Source organism: Salvelinus namaycush, chromosome 42 (genome assembly GCF_016432855.1).
Source record: "Salvelinus namaycush isolate Seneca chromosome 42, SaNama_1.0, whole genome shotgun sequence".
NCBI lineage: Eukaryota > Metazoa > Chordata > Actinopteri > Salmoniformes > Salmonidae > Salvelinus > Salvelinus namaycush.
Window position 1 is genome coordinate 10,207,162 of NC_052348.1, and position 11,381 is coordinate 10,218,542.

Consider the following 11,381-nt stretch of genomic DNA (forward strand, 5'->3'; position numbering starts at 1 on the left):
ATACGGAACAGGATGGTTTTTCCGTAATCGATGGAACATTAAAGTGAAACATTGCCCCCATGTGTTATGGAGGTGAACTACAGTTCACACTACCAGTAACGGCTTGGAATTTCATGACAGTAGACAATTGACTGGATAATATAATTTTGAAGTAAAAGTACATGAGTCAAGATAATGTTAAACCTCAAGAGAAGAAATGCTCAACACATATTTTTGAACCTTTCTGAAGCATCACAACAAAATGGAACAAACCACAGGTCAACTAAGATTAAGGCCTGGGCTAGCTTTTTGTAACCACAGGTCACAGTCACAAAACCCCTGGCTATAGCTGTACTGTATTCCCTGCCCGAGGGCTGCTGGCAGAGTCTAAATGGCCCTAGGCCTGTATCCACAAAGCGTCTGAGAGTAGGAGTGCTGATAGTGCTGATCTAGGTTCAGTGTTGCATTTTAGATCATAATGAATAAGAATACATGGATAGGAGGGGCCTAAGCCTAGATCTGCACTCCTACTCTGAGACACTGTATGACTATGGGCCCCAGTTGTCCCACAGGCAGGCGGGCAGCGCTATAATACAGCTGCTCTCTCCAACTTATCCTATCTGGTCTCGACCCAGCTGCTGAGGGGAATTTCTGTGTCATTCTGGGCTGGCATATGACCCAGTACCAGAGTCAACACAACACAGATAGCCAGGCCCCCATTTAAATTTCCAAAACATTAGCAGCCAGCCACCGACAGCCAGGCAAGACATAAGCAAGGCTAGACAAGCAAGGAAGCAATGACTCCAAATGTGGATAGCCAGTCTTTTGGCACAGTACACTACTCCAATGTCTACCTCTCCATATTCGCTCTGTTTTGCGTCAAGCTCTTTGTCAAGATCAGCCTGAATATTCTCACCCACTTCTACGTGGTGAAGGGGAATCGGAAGGAGGCTGCGCGCATTGCAGAAGAGTTTTATGATTTTGGACAAGGGCACAGTAAGTATCTGTTTCTGTGAAAGGCAACAGACTATTATTCTATAGTAGAGGGTCATACACACATTTTCTACAGTAAAGTGTGTGTATTAGGGTATTCCAGCTTTCTAAAAGCTCTGTGTCTGTAACATGCCAGGCAACTGTATCCAGTCTGCCCAGGAACTACTCAGCCTATCGTTGTGGCCGGGGACATTAGAAACACTTAGATACATTGTGTATTAGATATACTTTCTTCTTGATGTCTTTCAATGTTCTTTTCTTGATGAGGTACTGGGGGAAAGCACTGCATTGTAACAACCGCACATGGGATGAGTGTAAAAGAGTTCTGGGAAAAGACCCAGAACCTTTGGCATCATGATGACACGTTGGGTTGGCATGACAGAAGTCTCTGATTCAACATTGCTTCCGCCCTTAGCGTATTCCATGCACTGCAATCATCAAGTGATCTGATGAGATGACACAGGGAATGCACATTTTTATATTCAAACCATAGGTTTGCAGCTGTACGTGTTTGTATAATTGTGCATGCCCTTGGATGGGTGTCCTATCTAGGAGCTGTGCCCTTATTATAATGCCACACAATTCATAGACAGTTTCTATCACAGCTGAGACTTGGCAGTTAGAGGCTGCAGCCTGTAGTCATACTCCACGTAGGTTACGCACAGCGACTGTCAGCCAGGAATGTTTTGAGCTGAACAGAAGCATGTTAGAGAGAGGTTAGAGAGGCTCTAGCTTTCCATCCCCAAGTACAACTAGTTTAACTAGTCTATTTGATTTGAAAACCTATAGTAGGGCTATTCAATTATGGCTCTGGAGAGACAAAATACCTATTAACTAGTTATTCAAATTCCCTTATAATCAAAGACTATTTCAGACCAGGGACATCAGGTATGTAAACTCTCTGGACAATCAATGACTGATCAATGAATTAACTACCAAAGAAAACCTGCATTATGTCCGTCCCTGAATTTTAACCTGACAATTATGACCTTATAACGTGACCAATGACGTTATAAACAGTATGTGGCTTTTTCACTTGAATATTGCAAGCAAATTATTGTTACATAAGCAACTAGGCATATTCAAAATAGCAAATACTATATTCCACTCAAAGGTCAAACGTTAGTATTTCAAACCATGCAGAATGAATCCTTTATGAACAGAGCGGTTCCTAACCCTGAGACCAGCGGGGTAAAGGCTGTTCTGGTCTAAACCATTTCTTAACCTCTGATAAAAATAGCAGGGTGTCACTGCCACAGCCACCACATTCTCTCATCCCCTCAGTCGTCTCTCTCTCGCGCTCTCTCTCTCTCTCTCTCTCTCTCTCTCTCTCTCTCTCTCTCTCTCTCTCTCTCTCTCTCTCTCTCTCTCTCTCTCTCCCTCTCTCTCTCTCTCTCTCTCTCACTCTCTCTCTCTCTCTCTTCACCCCATCACAATATATCCTACCCCCCACACATTCTTATCCTTCTTATCGTTTTCTCTCTCTCTCTCTCTCTCTCTAACTCCTTCTCTGCCTGTTCATGTTATTGTGGTGCTTGTCCATGGCAGTGAAACGACAACAAGTCGAGCAGCCAATCAGAGAGCAGGATTTAGACTGGATCATGGTGCACTGTGGTGCGGGGACAGATAGCTGATGTAAACATGCCTGAAGTTCCATCTGCAGAGAGCTCGAGCGAGCAGCAGCCAGAAAACACGTCGAGGAAAAGAACGTTAGAGAACACAGACGATTACACCGCAAAAAAGATACAACGCTGCTGGGGTATTTTAACTAGCCAAGGTCAGTAGCGTTTTACGCACACACAATTGCGTATTTGCGCACTGGGTGAGTGCGTCTCGGACTGTCACAGTGCAATGTTATTATAGGACTCCTGTGCTGTTCGTGTCAAGTTTGAGGTAGAGAGAGGGGTTGACATAGAAATGTTTCGTGAAAAAGGCACCTGTTCTGGAACATTCTCATAGGATCCAGCCTATTTGGGACTGTGCTATAGCATGTGAAATGAAGCTCTATGATATAAGAATACCATGACATAATCAAACAAACGCCTTGGACACATCTGGTCAAATGGGTCCCTAGAGCAGTCGAGTGCTTATCTGCCTGATGTGAATACAGATCCATACATCTTACATCATAACACAAATACGTTTTTTTTTTTTTTTAACACATACTTTATTAGTATTATTACTAGGCCTATGTGTAGTAGTAGGCCTTAGGGTATGTGTCTATTAAAGTTTAATAATGACTGGCCTACAACAGCTGAATCTACCATGTACTCTCATGACTCTCACACAAGACAATAAGAGTATGACCTTTGAACTGGACTAAGCAGCAGCTTCAGACAATTAAACCTGATTATATCTCTTTAACAGCTGTATCCAATCTAAACAGTAGCTGGGTCACATTAGGGTTGTATCTGCTTGATTACTAATTGACTTTGACATCCAAATGTTTAAAATGCAATAGTTTGTTATTTAAGCAGAATAAATAAACAGAAATACAAATTGCAGATATTATAGCCATTTCTGCTTCCTCCTGTTATTGCTTAGTGTGGCAAAGGGGAGCCTTAAGCGAAAACAAAAGTCACATGTTCAGTGCACTGTTGCAATATACATGAGAGCTACCATTTTACCCTGCTAGAATAGAGACACCATGTGCTGTCCGAATGAGAATAATGGGCTTCAGCCGCACCAGGCAACCAGCTATAGAGGATCAGGACTGTGGGAAAGGTTGGCTGAGTTCCTGGAGAAAAGAGAGAAAATAGAGAGAGGGGGATTCCAGGTTGCTGTTGTGACTGGAATTAACTACTTACTGTGGCTCTAACATGTGCTTCCTAAGAATAGCTTCCAAACTCTACTTATCTCTGCACCAGTGGTGGTCCTCAGTGGCACCTGTTGTTATGCTATGTATACCTTGAAAGAGGGGTCTCTGTTATTGTCCTTTCCCCCAAAAAATATCTATCAAATGAATGTCAATTTGCAACAACAAAAAACAAATATACAGTATTTTAGTTGTCCTATTCATCATAAAACATAGTAGCAACAAAAGGCCATTTCAGTGTACTACATGAACTTGTCAGGTGATGCAGATGCCCTTCCAAAGATGGCCGGCACAGTCACAGCTCTGCCTGTGTGAATCCATGCAGTGACAACAAGTCCCTTCAGTACAGTAACAGTACAGTAGGTGACAGGCGCCCTCTTCTCCTACCGGCAGCAATGTCATATACATATCAATGGCTAGATGTTCCGTGGGGAGACGGAGACATGGGTATATAGTATTGAATATTGCACTGCATTGCTGTGTGATGTTTATTTTTAATATTTTTTTTTATTTCACCTTTATTTAACCAGGTAGGCTAGTTGAGAGCAAGTTCTCATTTGCAACTGCGACCTGGCCAAGATAAAGCAAAGCAGTTCGACACATACAACAACACAGAGTTACACATGGAATTAACAAACATACAATCAATAATACAGTAGAAAAATCTATATACAGCAGACAATAAATAGGCCGTGGTGGTGAAGTAATTACAATATAGCAATTAAACACTGGAATGGTAGAATGTGCAGAAGATGAATGTGTAAGTAGAGATACTGGGGTGCAAAGGAGCAAGATAAATAAATACAGTATGGGGATGAGGTAGATTTGATGGGCTATTTACAGATGAGCTATGTATAGGTGCAGTGATCTGTGAGCTGCTCTGACAGCTTGTGCTTAAAGCTAGTGAGGGAGGTAAGAGTCTCCAGCTTTAGTGATTTTTGCAGTTTGTTCCAGTCATTGGCAGCAGAGAACTGGAAGGAGAGGCGGCCGAAGGAAGAATTGGCTTTGGGGGTGACCAGTGAGAAATACCTGCTGGAGCACGTGCTACGGGTGGGTGCTGCTATGGTGACCAGTGAGCTGAGAAAAGGCGGGGCTTTACCTAGCAGAGACTTGTAGATGACCTGGAGCCAGTGGGTTTGGCGAGGAGTATGAAGCGAGGGCCAGCCAACGAGAGCGTACAGGTCGCAGTGGTGGGTAGTATATGGGGCTTTGGTGACAAAACGGATGGCACTGTGGTAGACTGCATCCAATTTGTTGAGTAGAGTGTTGGAGGCTATTTTGTAAATTACATCGCCGAAGTCGAGGATTGGTAGGAAAGTCAGTTTTACGAGGGTATGTTTGGCAGCATGCGTGAAGGATGCTTTGTTGCGAAATAGGAAGCCGATTCTAGATTTAATTTTGGATTGGAAATGTTTAATGTGAGTCTGGAAGGAGAGTTTATAGTCTAACCAGACACCTAGGTATTTGTAGTTGTCCACATATTCTAAGTCAGAGCTGTCCAGAGTAGTGATGCTGGATGGGCGGGCAGGTGCGGGCAGTGATCGGTTGAAGAGCATGCATTTAGTTTTACTTGCATTTAAGAGCATTTAAGGCCACAGAAGGAGCGTTGTATGGCATTGAAGCTCATCTGGAGGTTAGTTAACACAGTGTCCAAAGAAGGGCCAGAGGTACAGAATGGTGTCGTCTGCGTAGAGGTGGATCAAAGAATCACCAGCAGCAAGAGCGACATCATTGATGTATACAGAGAAGAGAGTCGGCCCGAGAATGTAACCCTGTGGCACCCCCATAGAGACTGCCAGAGGTGCGGACAACAGGCCCTCCGATGTGGAAGTATTGCTGACATTTTATTATACTCAAGGCTCCCTCAAAAAAGAGACTCATATCTCAATAGGATTTCACCTGAATAAAGGATTAATAAAATAATTTAAAAAACACCTAAATATTGTTCTCTGACGTGGATGGTAGTGTTGTTGGGTGTGTAGGGAGAGACTGAGCTCTGCTCTGCCAGTTGTACAAGGCTATGCCTGCCAGTTGTACAAGGCTGTGCCTGCCAGTTGTACAAGGCTGTGCCTGCCAGTTGTACAAGGCTGTGCCTGCCAGTTGTACAAGGCTATGCCTGCCAGATGTACAAGGCTATGCCTGCCAGTTGTACAAGGCTGTGCCTGCCAGTTGTTCAAGGCTGTGCCTGCCAGTTGTACAAGGCTGTGCCTGCCAGTTGTACAAGGCTATGCCTGCCAGATGTACAAGGCTATGCCTGCCAGTTGTACAAGGCTGTGCCTGCCAGTTGTACAAGGCTATGCCTGCCAGTTGTACAAGGCTGTGCCTGCCAGTTGTACTATATATAACTGTTGCTCAACCAAGCAGGCCATCTGGCAGGCATAGCCTTGTACAACTGGCAGGCACAGCCTTGTACAACTGGCAGGCACAGCCCTGTACAACTGGCAGGCATAGCTACAAGGCTATGCCTGCCAGTTGTACAAGGCTGTGCCTGCCAGTTGTACAAGGCTATGCCTGCCAGTTGTACAAGGCTGTGCCTGCCAGTTGTACAAGGCTATGCCTGCCAGTTGTACAAGGCTGTGCCTGCCAGTTGTACAAGGCTATGCCTGCCAGATGGCCTGCTTGGTTGAGCAACAGTTATATATAGTTTCATCCACACTAAGAGAGTGAAAATCTATCCAGCGCTCTGTGATATTAGTGACAGCTGTGACAACTGGGTTTCAGTTTTCTGAACATATGAACATGGATAGTGGACTGGTACTACTAGCTTTTGGGAAGTAATTCTAGATGAGGATTACGGTAATGATTGAATAATAAGGATACCGACAGAGAGTGAAGGCTATGATGAATGCTGTCATTGTATAAGACTTGAATGGGAATGTGCTGGTTATATATATATATTTGTGGATGTGACCATTAAGAGCTTGTATGATAGTGAAGGGCTGTCACTGTAAACGTATGACTGTAATGTGTGTTGTTTTGGAGAGGCTCAGTGTTTTGTCTGTCCCTCTCCCAGGGTCATGGGCGGACCGGTCCCCTCTCCACGAGGCAGCGTGTCAGGGCCGTCTCCTGGCCCTCAGGACCCTACTCTCACAGGTGAGTCACACACAGAGGGGCGGGGCACCACAACGCAAAGATTTCTGGTCAATTGTTTATACAGCGTTAAGACAGAGGAACTTTTTGACACCTTTATATAAAATAAAATGCTGATGCCCTTTCTGTACATTCCAGATAAGATACATATATGTTTGCCATTTTCCCTCGTAGTCAAATTTCCAAAAGTTTATTTGGGTAGTCCATCTGTAGATGCTCTACAGACTGTCAGTAATATTTCAATTATCTATCTACTAACTTTAGCGTTAACCCTAATCTTAACCCTTATCCTAAACCTAAACCCAACCCTAACCCTAGACCTAACCTTAACCCTCACTCTACACTATCTAGGAACTAAAAAGGGTTCTTCGCCTGTTCCCATAGGAGAACCCTTTGAAAAACCCATTTTTGCTTCCAGGTAAAACCCTTTTGGTTCCAGGTAGAACCTTTTTACACAAAGGATTCTACATGGAACCCTAAAGAGTTCTACCTGGAACCATAATTATTTATACTATGGAGACAGCATTGGAACCATTTTGGAACCCTTTTTTCTAAGAGTGTAACCCGTATTGGAAACCTAACTGTAACCTTAGCAAGCAGCTGCTTATCAACAGACAGTGTGTTGATAGTATGACCATCTGTAGAGCATTTACACAAAATAAAGTGTAGGGAAAGTGAGACCCATATAATGAATGCAAACATTTCTTGTTGTCATCCCAGGGTTACAACGCAAACATCCCTACCATAGACCATGTGACGCCGTTGCATGAGGCTTGCCTGTCAGACCACGCGTCATGCGCCAAGGCGCTTATTGCAGCTGGTGCCAATGTAAGTCATGACCAAATGGACGCACACACAAACACATACACTCCACGTCAGAACGAGACATCATTATGCTGTGGCAGCAACTCCTCTTTTTACATTCCGATTGACTTGTCTTTGTTGTAACTTTGTTGCAGCAACTCATTTATTTTACATTCCGATTGACTTGTCTTTGTTGTAACTTTGTAACTTATATACACATGGTTTTCTGACAATGCTCCATCTATCTGATCAGGTAAATGCCACCACCATTGATGGGGTGACGCCGCTGTTCAATGCCTGCTCAGCGGGCAGTGCCACATGTACAGAGGTATTGCTGGAAAACGGAGCCAAGCCCCAGTCAGAGATATGCCAGCCCTCGCCCATACACGAAGCCTCCAGCAAAGGTACTGCCGTCGCAGGATATGTGTGTCATACACATAGCTGTCACTTTACTGTGAGGTTTTGAAATAGTCTGGCTGTAATTTTAGTATGTTTCCCCCCTCTATTCTAAGATGAGACTACTGAATGCGTTTCTGAATGAGAGTATCCTGGTAACACAGGACGTATTGTGTGTAGGCAGAATTGCTTGTCTGGAGGCTCTGATCACATGGGGAGCAGACGTGGACTATGATATTCCTCACCTAGGAACCCCCCTGTACATCGCCTGCATCTCCTCAGGACTCCAGTGCACACAGAAACTCCTCGATGGAGGTCAGTAACTAACCAGACACTTTGGTCCTAACTTCAAATGATCTCTCCCATTGACAACAATGCATTTTTGATTTTATTTTTACAATTCATCCGTTTGTACTTTTTTTTGTATTCTGGATTTACTAAGGAAAGGTATGTCACGGGACATTGTTTTACCTGATGCAGTACTCACAAACACGGAGCGTGTTCAGGAGGGAGAATATATTGAAACTGAGTGAAACGGGAAGGAACTACACAAACGTGTCCCTTCAGATCATAGATTCATGTTTTCTGTTGCAAACCATTTTGCTACAGTGTGACCTACTGAACAAAACCAATGTTGTCTGGTTTGCTCCACAGGGGCCAATGTGCAGAAGGGCAGGTTCCTGGAGAGCCCGCTCCATGCAGCAGCTCAGAAGGACTGTACTGAGATCATCAATGTGTTGTTAGAGTTTGGAGCGAACATTAACGCTAAAAACCTAGAGCTGAAGAGACCGGTGGAGTCAGCCCCACCTAACAGCGCAGCAGAGGAGACGTTACTGCTGCATGAAGGTAAGATTATGCTCAGTTCACATGGGAATGTGATTCCAGATCAGTTTGTACTGTATAACTAACTCATATGTTTGTTTTAATGCCAAACTTGTGGTCTGATTAGAAACCGATACTGAAGTTTCTTGATACTAATTCTGATCTGGGACCAGTTTAGGAAATATCTCCATTCAGCTGGTGGGAAGAAGTCAGAATCCCTTGTAAAACATTGCTATTTGGATTATAAAAGTGGATGATATTGAGGCTGTCTTGGATTAATCAGATAATCTCTATATCTCTTGCTCTCTCACTCTGTTTCTCTCTCTCTCTCTCTCTCTCTCTGCAGCAACACCCCAGTCACTATGTCAGCTGTGTCGTCTCAGTATCAGAGATTATATGGGCCGATCTCGACTACACCTCATCCCTCAGCTACACCTCCCCAACCTTCTCAAACGCTTCCTCCAGTACAGATAGAACACAACGCGCTCTCTCTCTCTCTTTCTGTCTCTGTCCGTCTCTCTGTCTGTTGCTCTTTCCCTTCCCTCTGTTTCTCTCTGTCTTCCTCTCTCTCTCTTTCTGTCTCTGTCCGTCTCTCTGTCTGTTGCTTTTTCCCTTCCCTCTGTTTCTCTCTGTCTTCCTCTCTCTCTCTTTCTGTCTCTGTCCGTCTCTCTGTCTGTTGCTCTTTCCCTTCCCTCTCTGTCTTCCTCTCTCTCTCTTTCTGTCTCTGTCCGTCTCTCTGTCTGTTGCTCTTTCCCTTCCCTCTCTGTTTCTCTCTGTCTTCCTCCTTCCTCCTATGAGAGCATCGTCATAATAGAGGATATCCTTTATCCCATCCTCTCTCTTTCTTTCTCTCTGTTTCTCTCTCCATCCATCTTTATCATCAAGTGAATTTTTTTATCACCCACCGAACCTTATTTCTTTTTAACCCAGAACCTCAAACGCACCGAATCCCTCCCATTCACTGACATCTGTTTTAACTGTCTCTCTGAAGCACCTACGCGCATGGTCATGGTCATGTAAATGTGTATATTCTGTTACATTGACCAAAACAAGAGTTTGAATGCTCAAAATAACTAAATATTAACACTGCGTAATACTGTGTTATTGGTCCTTGTTAAAATGACACCCCCACTGCGGTGATCGTTGTGATCCCAACTTGTCAGAACGTTGTCTGTAAAGATGTGTATTGGTGTATATCATGTTTTTCTGCACATTACTATCTAAGTCAAGTGGATCATCTGCATGTCACTTTGGTTTTGTATCCAATAATCCTGTGCACGCCATACGTTGAACTGCAAATAATGAAAGGGGTCATTGAATGTTTAATGTAATGTATAACATAATGTACTTTAATGTACACATATTGAATGTTATGTCATCTTGTTTGAATGAGCTGCCTTTATGCTATCAATGATGTAAACAAGAGAACATCATGTACTTTAATGTACAGTGTTATCTTGCTTGCATCATTGGTAGCATATATTTTTATTTATTTTATTTCACCCTTATTTTACCAGGTAAGTTGAGTGAGAGCACATTCTCATTTACAGCAACGACCTGGGGAATAGTTACAGGGGAGAGGAGAGGGGATGAATGAGACAATTGTAAGGTGGAGATGATTAGGTGACCATGATGGTATGTGGGCCAGATTGGGAATTTAGCCAGGACACTGGGGTTAACACCCCTACTCTTACGATAAGTGCCATGGGATCTTTAGTGACCACAGAGAGTCAGGACACCCGTTTAAACGTCACATCCGAAAGACGGATATATGCAGCTCATTCATTACACATTGACATGTGTACATTAAAGATTCAATGACTCCTTGTAATTCCCCGATAATGTGGAAAAAGTAAAAAATATTTAAAGTGATACCATGATAATCTGATTGTGTCTGTCCTATATGAGGCTCTTATGCTAATCAGATGTACTGTGAATAATATTGTATTTCAATTATTTTCTTATATAATATTAGCCAACTAATATATTAACGTGACATGTATATGCATAACTCACTGAAAAATGTACAGTATTTTGCCAAAACTCATTTCACATACCTCTCACCTGTTTCACTCTAATAAATCAGAATGTTATTCCATGATGTGGTTGTCTTGGAGATTATACTACTTGCATTTTTCGGCTGTGGTTTAGTTCAGGCGTTTTTTCTTTTTGTAGACTTTTTCATTTAGTCTACAATACTAGATGGTGCTTTGTAAAATGACTAATTTTCTCAATTGATTTAGAAGATTCTTTACCTTTTCCATTAATCAAAACTCAAATATATCCTGCTTACAAATTGTACATGTTTACATTGGTATCGTCTTTATGTTACAAAACTAACATGTTGATATTTTCATGAACACATTTTATAAACTGCAATGGCAGTACAAACAAACTGTACATATGTCAATAAGTAAAACATAATCAATAAATACATATGTAAATAAATGCATTTGAAGATAATTTAAGTATAGGTGGAAAA

General features: G+C 42.8%; 1 protein-coding gene across 1 annotated transcript; it reads left to right on the forward strand.

Moving 5' to 3' along the window:
* The first annotated feature begins 2,613 nt into the window (after positions 1-2,613).
* Positions 2,614-9,443, forward strand: LOC120035140 (ankyrin repeat and SOCS box protein 5-like). The gene is made up of 7 exons (XM_038981938.1): positions 2,614-2,749; positions 6,801-6,880; positions 7,598-7,705; positions 7,935-8,085; positions 8,258-8,392; positions 8,732-8,923; positions 9,246-9,443. The coding sequence occupies exons 1-7, from the start codon at positions 2,614-2,616 to the stop codon at positions 9,371-9,373; spliced, it is 930 nt and encodes a 309-aa protein (XP_038837866.1). The 3' UTR covers positions 9,374-9,443.
* Positions 9,444-11,381: the final 1,938 nt, after the last annotated feature.